Here is a 16,769-nt window from a genome sequence, read left to right on the forward strand (position 1 = left end):
CTCTCTTTGGGGCTGAGTCAATCTGCCATGCCAACAGATTGAGGGACTCCTAATTCTGATCCAGGCCACTGCTCACACATATGCTACACAGAGGCAACTACATGGGTGTATGCAATGAAATCACAAATGTCAATAAATACAGAGACAAAAGAAACAGGTTAGCAGTAGTATGCATGTCATGGTGTTTTCATGCGCTAACCATCATAGTACAATTTTAAAATCAATGGTTTATATCATTGAAGCAATGTGTGAATCAGCACAGATCAAACTGCTAATCAGGTCAATTTTTATACCTATATTAGCATCAGCACAGCCATGCAAATCTGCAGGCAGGATCAGACATCAATGTAAGCAAATGCACTGACACATTGAAAACACAGAAAATAAAATTCTCAGAATACCGGTGAACTTTGAAAGCCTTTGTAAGAATTTGTATTTAATTTTTAAACTCTACATACATTCATACATCTCTCAAATAGAGGAGTAGACAGTACATGTGAGTGTCAATTCTTGATGTGTGATTGTGTGTAAATGTGAGAGAAAGAGTTGCAGGTTAGGTTCAGGGTTCCAGCTGGCTTCTGCACACCTGTGTACATGTTACAAGCTTACAAAATGGGATGGAGACACATAATGAGTGACATGGGCAGAATGATACAAACTCAGTATGTACATATCAGACTGCAAAAACATGCTATTCATTAGGTATGTATTTATTGTATACATGATCATTGGGGTTTGTACCAGTGTTTTTCCGCTGGGCACATAAAAATAAATTATAGGTAAAAGGATAGTAGCCTATAATTTTGAAACCTATTGTTCATATTTTGAATAATAGAAGGATGAACACTGTCAGGTTAGTCTCTAAACAGTACGGTAAATCTTACTGAAAATATATGTCACTATGATAATCTGCATAGGTTCTGATTAGAAAACCTTGATATCAATAGCCATGATGTCAATAGCCATGAAAAATTACATTTACAGGCATCTTTTTACGATGTTAAATATTAATTTTATTTTCATGACTTGTAAAAAAGTTGTTTTGCAGCCCCTTATGAACAGGTATGTTTCTGTGTGTGTGTTGCAGGTTTTTACACATCATGTATGGGATTGAGTTGGTCAAGTAAGAGTTTGTGTGCACAAATGCCTACAAACATGTCTGTCAGTATGTCTTCATTTGCAACTGAATGTATGTATGTATGCAAGTATGTGTGTGCATGTATATGTATGTATATACACACACAGAAGCACAAAATAACATACATCTAGAATCACATCTACATATGTGTGGTCATAGATGTACATCAGGCATACATGTATCCCTGCTTTATTGTTTGTATATGAATACATGCCTGCCTGCCTGCCTGCCTGCCTGCCTGCGTGCGTGCGTGCGTGCGTGCGCGCGTGCGCGCGTGCGTGCGTGCGTGTGTGTGTGCGCGCGCGTGCGTGTGTGCGTGCGTGTGCGTGTGTTAGTCGCTGTCTTCTCTGTCATGCGTCTCAGCAAGAGTGCTCTCATCAATATTCTCCAGGCTTTCAGCACGCTGGATGCTGAGCTCAGAGAGTGGGATGCTGGGTAATGTAGTCTGTTCAGGGTAGAGCCAGGGCTTGTAGCCAGGGTTGTGTCTCTGCTTCCAATCAAAATACTTCAAACAGGCTTTGTTGATCTTCTTCATTGCCTAGGGAAAATAATACATAAAGACAGAAGCAGTTGATTTTTTATAGATTTGTAATAATGCTTAATGTCAGTAACCAAACACAAAATGAATGAATCTGTAGATAATATGCAACACTGACATAAGGCAGACTGGACAGAACTTAGCTGAAGAACACAGACAGAGGACAAGTAGTACAACAGAAGCAAAGAGTTGAAGCAATAGAAGAAAAGTCATGAGATAAACTGAGATAAGTACAGTGATGAAAAAAGAGGTAGTGAAGACAGGAAAATGATAATAGGAAGTGATAATGTGTACAGTTACATGCATGAATAAATTTAAGTGCTGTGTAGATGTCAGTGCCAGATTATTAGGTACTTCACACATTACTCACAGTACCAAAGGTACAAAAGCAATGTGGGACTCTGCTCAATGCAACCTCAGTGCACAGTGGATTAAGATGTTGACAAACGTAGCACATTCACAGAATCAGTGTTTATCTGCAGATTACTTACACGAGGAGCAAGGAAGTGGGAAGACTTGTTGACAACCCACTTGGGTAATGAACCTGCAAAGAGAGACACATTGAGCATGAGAAATAAGAGAATGAGTGAGACACAAAGTATGATACTGAGAGAGAATCAGAGTACAGAGAGAAGAGGAAGGTGTCATGCCGCCCAGGACCAAAGTGAAGCTTTTTAACTCCCTGAAACCAGATACCTTTCTCTCTCACATACATTTTACAGACAAATACATTTATATTTGGTTTTACAAAAAATATGCCAATGGGAAACCAATAACTCTTGCCATTCTCTATCCTGTGATCAAGAAATCTTATGCTAACTTCACACTGGGTGGGAGGCTGCTTTTGAATTTAAGAAAAACTAAATATATATATATATATATATATATATATATATATATATATATATATATATACATACATACATACACACACACACACATATACATACACACTTTTTTTTTTTTAAAGGATTAAGTCAAGGTTGAAACTGATGCCATGGATATTGATTAACTTTATCCATAGGTCTCTATGTGGTTCCTATAGCTGCCACAGTCACTTAGCAAATCTCAAAATAGGAAAAATTTCTAGGCAGCACTCTTGACACTGGTCTTTAAAAGCACCTTTACTGCTGAATTCAGCAACATCTGCTTGTTTGAAATCTTAACGAACAAATGTTAAAAAAAAAAAAAAAATTCAGGGAAAATGCCCATTTTGACTCTCCAGAGTTAAAGGCGGTGACCTCAAACGTCTTGTTTTGTCTAAAAGATAATCATCAATTCCTGACACTGAAGTCAGTTTAACCAGAACATGCTGGGTGAGTGATCATTTGTGTTACCTAATGGCTTAATGAGTATGAAGAAGTGGTGAACACAATGAGGGACTGTTTTGGAAGAACTGTTTCCTCCAACAGATGACACTTTAGTGTATGTTGTGCACTGTATTTATAGGTATATATTACAGATGGGCTATAGTTTTTCAATAGGTATAAACTTTGTGTAATTTTGAGTATTTATAATTTGAAATGAAAAATTCAACTAAATTCAATTAAAAATTAAATTCAGCTTGTTCTGTCATTTATACATCAAACAAAGCATATAATCACTGATGAAACCTACACTTCAACAAAAAAATGACCAAATTACGTTATTTTCTATTTTATTTTTTTTAATATAGAAATTTGACTTATTTGGATTGAATTTAGTTCGATCTGAAATGCCGAAATGAAATTGATGTTTCAATTGGGATCCAGATCAGCAATAACCAGCCCAAGCTCTCTAAGAAGATGAGGAAAAACTACCCATGACCCTTAGAACAGCTGAAGGGACACAGGAAAAAACCTTGGGAAAAACAATTCAGAGAGATCCGCTCTCCACAGACGAGATTAATTTAGAGTCAGCAGACGTTCACTCTCCAGCTGAGCGCTGGTTGTTTTGAGAGCAGTCTAAAACTTGGTCTTCTCTTGTCCAAACATCTCCTCTTGAGCAGCAATCATCATATTTTTGTCATTCAAGAGAGCCAGATTGGTGGCTTCGGTATTCTCCAGCTGCTGCATGACAGAGGACATTTGTTTTTGCCACAGATACATTAGACACATTATGTGACTCCTTTTGAGCTTGTTTGATTGAGTGCATCCAGGAGCATGTTTTTTTCTTTTCAAATATGTTTAAGCTCTTCCAGATGTGATATTCTGAACTTTTCCAGCTCCTCATGCAGGGAGGTTTTCTCTTGCTGCCACTGAAGACGTTCACTCTGCATCTGGTCACTGGCTGTTTTTAGAGCAGTCTGAAACTTGGTTCTGTCCTGTTTATAGATCTTCAGTTGGGAAAGATAACGGTTTTTATTGATTGTCACATCTACCTCAAGTTCCAGTCTGTCCTCCTCCCATTGGGTACGTTTGGTCTTTATCTCTTGTTCTGCTCCCTTCAGAGCAGCAGTCAGTCTGGCCTCCTGCAGGTGAGTCAGACTGGAGGCTTTGAGTTTCTCCAGCTCCTCCAGCAGGGAGGTTTTCTCATGCTGCCACTGGACACGCTCATTGTTTAGAGCAGTCAGGAGGTTGATGTTTTCTTCTTTCAATCAGGGAAGCTTGATAGTGGGTGCATATTTCATTTGCTCCTTCATCAGACAGAGGTGTTCTGTTCTTCTAAGGATAGCTGCAATCCTGCTGGCCTGCTCTCTGTTTCTCTCCTCCTGATCTTGGTAGGAGGCTTGGGCTCTTGCTGCTTCTGAGTTTACTGATTCCAGTTCTTTTTGTTCACTGACAAATGTTAATTTGCTCTGCATGTCCTGGATGTTGTTGGTGTGCTGCTCTCTACCCCTGGTCTTTAACTCATCTTCCAATTTTATAATGTGACTCTGAAGAGTTCACTTTTGCCTCAGCTTCTTCTAGCAGAGCTTTTAGCTGACAGATTATCTTATGCATCTGCTACTTCTCATCAAGGAAGTCGGCTAGGAAATCCTCCTGGACATCCAGGTGGACTCTGCCCTCAGTTTGACTCCTGGTGAGCCTTGCTTCACTACCTTCATCGCATTCCTTAGCTGTTCCTGAAGGACACTGTGGTAAAAAGTCTTAGGTAGTGTATTCTCTATCGCTTCCACTATGTGAGATTTGTGATGGACGTGTTGATCTTGCTTCTTTGCAGTGTGTACTGTGTACTTGTACTTGACATAGTGGTTGCTATTGGATACCATCTAACTCATGTTTCAATATGTGAATGTGATAATTTCTAAGATAATTCACATTCAAATTATTCAAGGGAAATAAAATTTTAAAAAAAATAACTCATATTGTTCATATTATTTTTTACGGAGGTTAAAAATGAATCTTGTTAGTTTTATGTCGTCCTTGTTTTCCAAAAAGTAGAGCACACACGCACGCATGCACGCGCACACGCACACACACACACACACAGGGATGAAGAGGTTTACACAATTAGCACTTGCATGCAAGAGAGTCAGTGAATAAGTGAATTAAAGTGCTAATAAGAGGGAGTAATGAATAGAAAGAGAGAAACAGGTGGGAGCGTCCTTCATATGGTTACTATGACAACTTGTTTTGACATAAAGGCACAGGAATGAATCATTCATGGACCAAGCATTAGGCACCTGTGTGAGTGAGTGTGTGTGTGTGTGTGTGTTCACGTGTGTGTTATATATGAGGACCAGTTTGGTTTCTACACCATAGGAGTGAGGACACTTTGGGAAAGTAAGGGCACTTAGAGCAGTCCTCAGGTTCAAAGTGCTGTTTAAAGGTTAAGACCTTACCTCGTGGATCTACCTGGGCCATGTAAGTAAGGGTACAGCAGTTGGCTCCCTGGCTCTGGATCATGTACCCAGTCTGAATGGACACAGCTCGCACCATGTCCTTTTTAGGAGGGTATTTCTGTGGGGATGACACAGACAGACACAGACACACGCTATTCTTATTCAACGCATGTACAGACAGCCTTGTGTTATGTCATAGCATCCTTGAATGGTACAGAGGAACCCAGTCAGCAGTTTTTCAAGGCTCCATATCAAAGTGCTACCTGAATTGCCGATTTTTTCATTTATTTATCTTGTATAGCTACACTCAAACTAAATCAATCCTTCATCAAAAAATGCAAACACATACAAGCTTTTATAAGCTGACATGCTCAGAAATAACTGCTATATACCTGCAGTATTTTCTCATGTTTAAGTAAAAATCTGAAAACCTTTGCTTTTAGCTCTTTGAGACTATCCATCAAATAATGTAAGTCAGCAGGATAAGTAGGATGTTTTTCCTTTGTTGTCTTTTTTTTTGTTTTAGCTCCCAGTAAATCTGATTCTCTGCTTCAAGTCATCATTCTGATGCAAATCCAGTCCACAACACTCTATGAATATCACATCAGTAAAGATCACTATTCCACTGCTGGAAATCTAAGATTATTATTCATGATGGTACAGGGTAGTCAGCACTAACTTGGACAGGCACGGTGCCGAAAACGTAAGAAGCACATGGGACAACAGTTAACTGTAAAACTGTTATCGAAGAATTTCAGATAAATGCTTTATTTTGCGAAGAGAGTAAAGAGTAAATATGAATACAGTTCAAGTGGACTGACTCCTAGTAGAGGATGCACAAACTCAGCCCTCTGCTAAATATCCCCTTAAGCTGCACTCTAGAAGTCAAGCTCTTAAATTCTACAGATTATCAGGAGTGACCTTGGTTAATTACACACACATGTGGTAGAAAAACACACCCACACACACTGTCTATTATGTTCGTAACCACTTATTAATGCAGGAATGCGGAAGGCGAGGTGGAAGTCAACAACTAACTGTCACATGAGAAGTCTTATCCTTTTGTAAACAGTAGCGAACGAAACCGGGAATGAGAAACAGAAATGAAAGACCAAAGCAAGAAAAACTGAAGAAAAAGAAAATTCTGCATAAAGGGAGAGAGAGAAAAGACAGACAGACAGTGAGAGGAAGGTCAAAAGACTTACTTGGTTAATTGACTGAATAAGAAACATCTTTAATAACTGGTCATGAATTCCAATTTTGATTTTGTGTATATGCAACTTTTCTTTGCTTCAAGACAAGGAAACTAAATATACTTTAGTTTTAGACTGTTAATTGGATGCTGCAAGCTGTTTAGGATATTATGAACGTCAGTTTTCACTATTTTACAACATTTTAGAGATCAATCATTCATGTAAATAAGCTATTGTTCTTCTACAGAGGGTTGATGAGTACACGATTTTACACTCCTCTAACCTCTGACCCTAAGCCTCTCTATCTTTTTATGCTTTTCTTTGAGTTGGACAAGAAACACAGAAACTGAGCCCAGCTAAGGCTGAGATTTCTGGCCCGATTCCAAAGTGAAAGTCACTTACATGGTCACAGCGCTCCCTAATCAGTTTTTGTTTTACTGGACTTTGGTATTTAAATTGCTCAAGTTCTTAAAAAGCACAACTGAAGACTGAGCTAAAAACACAAATATATTCAGTTAGTTCTGCCTGCAGTGCCAGGACACAATACATCTACTGAATCATTCTCTGAGGTAAATGCATAAAGGACGGGAGGTATGGGAGTGTTTCCTCTTTGGAAAGAAACTGCATTTACTTCACTAGGGATGAGCAGGGCCTCAGCTGAGCCTGTATATGGGTATGTATTTTTATTGTCTTTAGGACAAATTTTATTTCGATATGTTTTTTTAATTTTCATATCATCAAACTTAGTGTTAGCATTCAGGTGAGAATTAGGTTTTGATTAAAGTCAGGAGCTAGCAATGCATAATATCAATGTATGTCCCCTCAACTATAGAAAGACAAGCATGCATGCATGTCTATGTGTGTATACTCACGACATGTTTGACAGAGTAGTTCATGATGATGAAATCTTTTCCTATTGGCAGCCAGGAGCGAAGAGTGATGACATCTCGGTTTCGAAGAGGTTTTGGACACTTCCCTGGATAAACAAGATAAATGTGAAGAACTAAACACTGTAGATCACTGTGTACTTTTTGTTGTGTATCTGCTTTCTGTCACAGTCCCAAATCAAATTAGTGACAAATGAGTTCTGATGCTTATTGTCAACACCATATGTTCACATGCGAGTGTGCAACTTACATGAGTAGTAACCAACATCTGCATTGACCGTGAGTTTTCCGATATCAAAGGTCTCGATGACGTTTGTGTCCCATTTCCGTCTGTATTCAATGTCATGAAGAACGTCATACATGGTCTCAGCTGACACATCCTCACAAACCATCCGACACTGCGAGACAGAGAGTGTTCATTTTCTTTTTAGACAGGGAGTACAGAAAAAGAATTCACAGGCTATGGTAAATAATTTTTACTGAACTTATATTCAGCATGTATAAAATGCAATCTATGCAACAGGAAAGTCCATTAGGTTTTTATGATGCTGTATCCCATAAATTCATAGTGAAGTGCCATCTAATTGTTGAAGAGAGCTACAAGGTTCAACATTGTTCAGGCTGGAAAAAAGAGGTGTGTGTGGAAAAAAAAAAAAAAAATATATATATATACTGGTGAAAACACCAAAGATAACATTCAATATTTATAATCAGATATGACAACAGAATAAAATTCTATATATAAATTCTCTGCATTCTACAAAGCAAGGACAAGCACAACTAGAACCTTGGAACAAGTGAAAGTAAAATACAAAAATATTCTACAAAGGACTGTGTTTAGCTATACAAACATTATTTATAATAAATACATCAATTCAGTTCATAAATAAATTCCCATTGTCTTTAAAGGATACAGAAAGAAGGCAGACAGAAACTGATATAGTCCCCTTCACTTGGCCCTGCTGGTGCTTTTAATGTCACTTGCAGTCCAATGCTCTATCACATTAGGAAAACCATAAAATGAGGGAGAAAATTTAAGTCTGGTTCTGATTTGCATACATAAAATTAATGCCTGCAATGGCATAAAAAGCCTCCTTCATGGATTACCCACGCAGGTGATTAGGGAAAATGATGAAAACCCAGAGGAAATGTTTAAGAGCCAGGTACACAGGAGTTTTCCCTAAATGTTCTGTATCACTGAATCTTCAAAGGTAACTGCCACTTTCGAAGAAGTAATGCACTACTCTTAGTTTGGCATTGACGATGAGGAACTGAAAAAGCACTTGAGTAGATGATGCCCCCTCGACTAATTCTTTCTATGAGGAACAGGCTGGATGAGCCAGAGGGTCCTGCTGATCATGCAGCACTCTGTATTCTAAATGCGTGTCTTATTATAGGCACCCTATTGTTTATGGATCACAAAAATGGGGCAAGCATAGTTGAATGAACATACTAGTCCAACTTTGGTTATATCTGAGATGTTCCCAAGCAGGTTTGATATTGCAGATGTTTTGCCAGGACAACAATCTCAATATGACTTTGGAAGAATCAGTAGATCCAGGATCATGTGAAATCATCAACAAAATTAGAGTACTAACTAGCTAATCCACAAATGACGACGTGAGCTTTTAAATGCATAACAACACTTTCAATAGAAGACAGAGACAGACACACACGGAGTAAAGAGGTGGCAGGGGGTTTGAATGCTAGATTTTTAGAGGGCATACATATTCACTGCTCCCTGCTAAAGGAAGGATAAGTGAGTGGTTGTATATGTCTGTACCTCTTTGTTACAAGTATGGAAGCACTTTGTGTCACAGCTTATTAGTGAAACCAGTGGGACTCGTGACTGTGTCAGGTTTGGAGTAGACACATACACCCCCATGTAAAGAGAGGTGTGCAGCCCCAGAGTAAAGTTGTTACTACAGTTACAATTTTCAGGGGGATTTCACCTGAATAATAACAACACAAGAAGAGATGGGAGAGACATAAAAAAGGGGGGGCAGAGGGGGTTTAGACTGAATGAGAAAGAAGTGTGCCAAGGATGGTTGTCTCTCCCAGGAGATTAGGAATCAGTCCTGGAAGTCTCCCCTTCCTTCTTCCCTGAGGCTTCATTTAAGAAACTGATCAACTCAACTCTACATTTGGTTTATCAGCTGTTTAAATAACGGGGGTCTCCACTCAGTGTAGAATAATGACTGCTGAAATGTTATGTGCCCATTTCTGGTGTAATAGCTCAAAGTACGCACTGGTCATTTAAATCTATGGTGCTAATTCAGATTTGGCTCTGCAAAAAGCTTTTAGATACAATTTTGTCTATGAAGGTGTTAAATAACTCGCGTACAGGTAAATTTAAATGTGCAATGTGTAACGTGAAAGATTTAGCAACATCAAGAGGTGAGATTGCACAATGCAGTTTCCTGAGCACCCTTACACCCATTTCAAGGTGTGATTCATTCATCACTCATTTAACACATTCATTCAAAGGTTAGGTTACGGTGACCGTCACCTTTAAAACTGAAGATGATTCCCTGTCTGGAGCCAGTGTTTGGTTTGTCCATTTTTGCCTACTGCAGAAAAATGGCAAACCACCATGGGTGCCTCCATGAAAGGAGACCTGCTCCCTATGTAGATTCAAAAGGCTCATTCTATGTTCTCATTAGTGATTACACATATTTATGAAAACTATACTCCATTTTTATTAAAAAAAAAAAACAACCCTAGATATTACACATTAAAGCTTTAAACACTAACATTGACATGCTAAACTGTTTTGGAAGTTGCTTCACTTGCTGTTATTTAGGAGGTATACTATTTACCATATCTTTCATCTTAGTGTACTGTGTAGCATACTATTTTTTACTATGCTGTTGCAAAAACCCCAAACACCACCATCCCTAAAACCTACAGCAGATAGCTATTAACACACAGACACACACATATTAGCAGACACACATACATACAGGAAGTGACAGATGATGATGGGGAACAATGTCACATGAAGAACCAACAAAAAGTCTCTGTTTCGGAAAACTTCTTTGGACAAAGACTAAGATTAACTGAAGCTAGCTTATCTCAGAACCAAATATCACTGTAACTATTAATGTCCCATTATTCACACTCTGGTAACAGTAGAAGAGCTATGTTCATTTGTTGCCACTCCTGCTTAAATGAACTTCACTAACACAGTCTCACAGGGCTTCACAACAGCTACGCTGTGAAACAAAAGAAGCCAAACATGCAAAATTGAGATGACATCCCCAAACGCTGAACCCCTACTCAGAGCAAGGAAATTCAGAGAACAGTTAAATATGGACTGACAACAAAATAACAAGACACATCAAATAAATAGGAAGACAGAAATGTATGAATGTGGCACAGACCTTATCATTAGATTTTATCAAGAACATCATGTGAACTAATTTCTGTTCAGGAGGTAGATGAAGTCATCATTTGGGCTCAATTGCTCATAATATGACAGACTAAAAAAATCTGAAAATGTCCTGTTAGACCCCAGTAATTCATACACAGGATTGGCTTAGTCACTTGGGCTGCAGTCAATGGGCAGCAGTTGCAAGTCAGTTCAAAAGATTTGATGACAGACAAACAGACTTTAGTCACGTAAGCCAAATACAGTCACATGCTACGGCATTGGAGTGGTCACATCACTGAGCAAAATGTGAATACAGACGACTAAAGAATGCACCATAATGTGCAGAGAAAAGCAAAAACAAAGATCATTAACTGGTTGCAACACAGAGATAAAATAAACAGATACATTGAAGTCCATAGTCCAACTTAAGGGCAACGTAGAGGTTTCCAATCGACCTGGTCTGTATGTGTTTGGAGTCTGGACTGTTGCAGGAAACCCACACAAACACAGAGGACAAGTACAATCCACGCTGAAAGGTGCAGAGCTTAGACTCACATGCAGGACCTTAATGCAGTGAGACACTGGAGTACACTGTGGCAGCCAGTCAGAGGCAATAGTGAAATATCATAAAGGATATATATTTCCAAATTTATTTCTGTTCCTGAATCATTTTTGAGTAGCACGATGAAATACAAAATCATTTGTGAAAGTGACTGGAACATTTGTAGCAACAAGATGACTAAGCAGTGGTGGAAAAGAACTAAGTCCATTTAGTACAATTTTGCCCTTATATTAAACTTGATCTCAGTATTTCCATTTTATGTATCTTTGTCCTTTTACTCTATTTATCTGACACTTCCATGTTAAAATAGAGCAGTTGGAGTAGGAGGAAGAAGGCAAGCTGTCCAGTACTACAGAATAAAAACATACAGCCAGCAAAGTACACAGGTCTGTAATTCTATTAGATACTAATTCAGTAAACTTAATAGATGAAGCAAGGAGATGGGAGTGGAGAATGGGGGAGAGAGAGACAGAAAAGAAGTGGGTGAAAGAGAGTCCAGAAAGATAAAAACAGAGACACAAACAGGCAGACAAGTAGATCTGCAAACCATAGGTGTGTGTGAGTGGTTTTGTGACTTTTCTTCATGCCTGTGCCCACTCTGCCCACTGCCCAATCAGAATAACCATGGACCTCAGGCATCAGCACATCCCACTCCGCCCACTTCTCATTGTTGTTCTCCCCTTTCCACTATCTTCATTCTCTTTGTCTCAAGGCTTTCATCAGTTGCTCCCCTGGATGCTGATACATGTGTGGAAGACAATTATGAAAAAAAAAAAAAAAAAAAAAAAAAAACACAACAAAGAGGTTATGTGTTTGTTTGATTCATAGCCGGGCTTCCCTCTGTGGCAACAAGGGAGAAGGCAAAATTAGCAGTGTCTGTCTGTGTGTGTGTAGCAGAGAGGCAGGAGGAGCAGACTGCCATCTGACAGTTTGTCGTCATAAAATAAACAAAGCCAACTACACACTAGCAAATACACACATTGTGTGTCGAGTCATGTGCTGACAAATGGTATCATGATGATGGTCATGTGAGTGCTTACATTTGTGATTGAAAAGTGATATAAAAAGTAATTGTTGATGAATATGGCAGTGATGATGATTATGATAATGAGAGTGATGATAATTAGACGGCTAATGATAATGATGATTGCCAATCTGTTTCGCTCTCACTCTCAAATGAGAGTACACATATTTTTCCCTTTATTTCTATTAATGCTACACAAAGGAAACTAACAGAGGCAGAGTGGTTGTAAAACAATCATTAAGTCTCAGCACTTACATTACCCATTCAATATGCAACAATGCGTGCTAGTTGAACACCCCTACCCTTACCCACAAACACTCACCTATGAGCATCATACATCAACTATGATATCTACTCACACCTCAATTAAGTTCATTAATGTGTGAGACTGGGAAAAAACGTGTGTGCCATGCAAATACGTTCATGTAACTGTAAAAGGCGGTTAAAGTACAGATAATAGCACCACCCAAACTCCAAAAAGTGTGTGTGTGTGTGTGTGTGTGTGTGTGTACTTCCTCCTACTGTTTGTAGAGCTGCTGTGATGAAACGTACCTGTCTTGTATGAAAAAGCATGAATAAGCAAAACTTTACCCACTGCTGCAACACACAAACACTTGAACACACACATCATTCCCTGCTGATGCAAACAAATACCCCTCTCCTCCTACATACACAGGACATACCCTTAGGAAATCACATAGGCAAATAAGGCTGATCCACAAAAACCTGACTGGCCCAGTCACTACACTACACAAACACACACACAAAAAGTATGCCTCACAGGTACACAGGTATAGGGGGCTGGGAAAGGTTCTCTGCTGTTGTGGCTCCTGCACATTAAGATAACACTCCCATGAGCACACACACCACTTTATTTAACAAAGTAAACACCCAATGGCTCAATCATGCTCCTCACACCTGGATACACCAGCAGAAAAGCACACACATATTTACATAGAGCAGAAACTGTTGAATTTCTCAAAATGAGAGGAAAATATGTCCATGAGGAACTAACTGGATTTTAATTCAGGTTTGTTCAAAACAATAAGAACCATAAAGGTTGGAAATAGGGACACAACCTTCCAAAAACTGTCAGCTGTGAAGCCAAACCTGTCTCAAAGTGAAACTGACAACACTACAGGCTTTGAGGCAGTTAAGCACTAAATTACAACTCAGGTCAGTCAGGTTGCAGGTCAGCATTTGAGGATGAGTGGAGAGTGCGCAGTGACAAAGTGAACCAGAAGTGTAACTGTGATATAATACAATTTTCCCAACTTCTTGATCGATTTTTACAAATTCTAGTGGGCTGTGGTTCCTGCTGGATTTGGTTATAACTGTGGCCAGATATTAAAGATGCCACACTGTCCACATTGTTTGGATTCAGTTCTTCAACAATGTATTCAAATATCAACAGGAAGCTTTAGCCAGTCAAATGTGAGACAGGTCATCTCATCCAACAAACAATATATTTGAACATTTCAATGGTGTTTTTAAAAACAATTCATACATTTTTTTTTAGAATTTCACTTTGTGTCTTGATAGCGAGATAAATTCTAATTACTTATGTAATCGCGTATTCCTATTCAGAGAGAAGCCCATGTTTGCCACAAGTGTGTTGTAAAGACATTGTCTGAATTAGTTTGTTCCTCTGTCTCTCTTTCCCAGAACACATACAAGAGCATTAATAATGACTGTGGTCAATTATAATGTGCTGGATGGTACACAACAGATTTTCCATGGCTTAAAGTGGCGTCGCTGTCCTGATGACGTCTGCATATCGACTCCCTAGACAAACACTCTTGAGGCAAATAGCCATGATTGCTGAGGAGATAGTTTTTTCATTAAGCACTTTCACATGTCTGTCACAGTGTTGCTTTCCTAAACAATGATCAGAAACTACTACAATTTCACTGTTGTTAATGTTAAAATGTACACAGCTGTAAGTCTATACCAGAGGGATCATAAAATGTCTACAGACACTGACATGTGACCATAACCTATTACCACAGGTCAAAATAGTGTCTAGGAACTGCATCTGAATAAATTCAGAATAATATGAAACTGAGAAATGATGACTAAATTTAAGAAACCTAAGTCTAAATCTAAATTTAAGACCAAACCCACAGACTAAAAGTTTATTTCCTTACCTTGTGGCTGTTATTTTAGTTGTCAGCTCTATTATGGTAGTTCAGCTTGCTCATTTCCCTGAGTGTTAAATGGGTGACAGTGTGTATGCTAATCTAATTCCACTGAACTCAAAGTAAGATGACACATTAAATTCACTACCTAATGTGCTGGTGGGTAGAGACCTGAAAATAGTTTCACTAGCAGAGGGTAATATGTCTCTGGAGAATTCAACCTGCCTCCTGAGGCTGCCTCCTGCTCTCAGTTCTCTTTAGTATGGGGAGTTTCTTATAATCTATATCAGCCATAAATTCACAACTCCACCGTACACAGTTATTAATAGATCAGTGAATCTAACACATTATAACATTCAGCAGTCAGTGATTAAAAAAAAAAAATGTTCCTGAGCAAGTTTACAGTTGCAGTGCTACTGTTATCACATTTTCTCAACCCATTTGTTTATGTGCTTACAAATGGACAACACACAGTTTGCTTTATCATCAGAAATCTACTGTTCGTGAGTTGGAGAAGCTTCGGCAACTACAATGGCGTGCAGCAAAAAGGCAGCGCATAAAGCAAGTCAGCAGTTTGAATCATATGGGAATTTAGAAAGAACACCTCCCCTGCCAACTGGATTATAGTGCTGGGTTTTATTATTGTTCCCATTCCCTTTGTGTTCTTCCTGTTCTCCACATGATCACTACTTTCTCTTACTCCTGGAGGTTTTAAGAACTTTTTTTTTTCTTCCAATGTTTTGATAGATTTGAATCATTTCCAGTAGGCTATGGTCCTGAATGCTGCTAAACCTGTGGCCAGATGTTAGATACACATTATTCACATTATTCGGCTTTTGAATCTTCTATATTTACTCGAGTATATTTATGTATGGCCTAAGTGTATATGTGCACAGTGTTTGGGTATTTATCTTAAAATATCTGTTAGAGAACTCTGTTGAACTCACACTGTGATGAGCAAATTGGATGTTTTTACTTGTATTTTTTAAAGTTGCACTCTGGCTTTGACATATTTCTGACCTGTGGGCTGAAGCTGTCTCACCTTCATTTTGTGGACAGACTTCCCCTCCTCCAGAGCCTGGCTCCACACCGTGATGCCCCCCTTGCTGTAGGTCATAGTCCATCCTTCCTCGCACAGACACTCGGCCTTGAAGCTGGCGAACGCCTGGTCGTCCGGGATGGTCACAGTCTGTCCAGACATGGCTCGTTACCGGGAGGAGAGGGGTGTGAGGGGGGAGTCCTGGTGGGCCCGGAGGAGACACGGTGAGCGGGTGAGGCAAAGGAAAAGACGAAAAGCTAACCACTCCCGCCCCCCCCCTTCAGTGGGAATAACTTGTCTGATTCGATTTAATCCTTGAAAGCAGCGTTTGTGCGCTGCACCGGCGGTTTGTGCTGATCTGTGCGTGCACACACGTTCACAGGGAGGCACAACAACCGCAACCCGCCCCGCACAAACTAACCAAACAGAGGTGTAAAACACCGCACCGACAGCGAGCGAAGGCGAAGAAGTGTCAAAGAAATATGAAGGGGACGAATGAAACGCGCCTTGTAGTTGGTCACGGTGGCTGGATTAAGTTTGAGCCGGGTCCAGCAGTCCTCAGAAACAACCGCACTTCAGACAAACCATATGGTTGTGCTTCCGTTTGTCCCTCTCTCTTTCCCCCGCGCGTCTTGGCTTCTCTTTTCCCTCGTCCTGAGCTTCTAATCATTTGCAGCAGCTTTCCATCGCTGTGTCGCCGCTGTGGCAGGTGGCAGAGGAGATGCGGTGAGAAATAAGAGGAAGAGGAGGTGGAGGAGATGGTGAGGGAGAGGAGGAGGCTGAACGGCGACGCAGCGACTTCCACAACGGAAACGCCTCCCCGTGTTGCATTTAGGTGCTGCTCGTAAACCTCTCCACTCTGCCACAAAGACAGTTTATTAAGGGAAGTAAGCTAAAGAAGAGTTGCCCTTTGTTTTGATTCAGACCTTCTGTTTTGAAACACTGATTTTCATCACTGTAACACTGTAGCCCAATAATAATTTGCACTCAGTAGTACTATATATGCTCAAAGTTATTGATGTATTTAATTGTAGCATATTTAAAAGTCATAGTATCTTAAATCCCTAAATACAGAAGTGGTTCCCAAATTTTTACTTCCAAACTCAAACTCCAG

The 16,769-nt window shown here is 39.5% G+C and overlaps 1 protein-coding gene across 1 annotated transcript; it reads right to left on the reverse strand.

Annotated features, from left to right (window-relative positions):
- Positions 1-404: 404 nt before the first annotated feature.
- Positions 405-16,445, reverse strand: stard10 (StAR related lipid transfer domain containing 10). Its single transcript, XM_026299234.2, has 7 exons — positions 16,162-16,445; positions 15,659-15,856; positions 7,770-7,917; positions 7,505-7,608; positions 5,440-5,557; positions 2,168-2,220; positions 405-1,676 (listed from the first exon to the last, which is right to left on the reverse strand). The coding sequence occupies exons 2-7, from the start codon at positions 15,815-15,817 to the stop codon at positions 1,470-1,472; spliced, it is 789 nt and encodes a 262-aa protein (XP_026155019.1). The 5' UTR covers positions 15,818-15,856; positions 16,162-16,445; the 3' UTR covers positions 405-1,469.
- Positions 16,446-16,769: the final 324 nt, after the last annotated feature.

The sequence above is a fragment of the Mastacembelus armatus genome, chromosome 13 (genome assembly GCF_900324485.2).
Source record: "Mastacembelus armatus chromosome 13, fMasArm1.2, whole genome shotgun sequence".
NCBI classification, from domain to species: Eukaryota; Metazoa; Chordata; class Actinopteri; order Synbranchiformes; family Mastacembelidae; genus Mastacembelus; species Mastacembelus armatus.

Coding starts and splice junctions, on each gene's coding strand:
- stard10 (XM_026299234.2), bottom strand. CDS start 15,817: ATGTCTGGACAGACTGTGACCATCCCGGACGACCAGGCGTTCGCCAGC. Junction 7,609..7,769: donor AGATGTTGGTTACTACTCAT/GTAAGTTGCACA, acceptor TTGTTTATCCAG/GGAAGTGTCCAAAACCTCTT. Junction 2,221..5,439: donor GGCCCAGGTAGATCCACGAG/GTAAGGTCTTAA, acceptor CTCTCTTTGCAG/GTTCATTACCCAAGTGGGTT.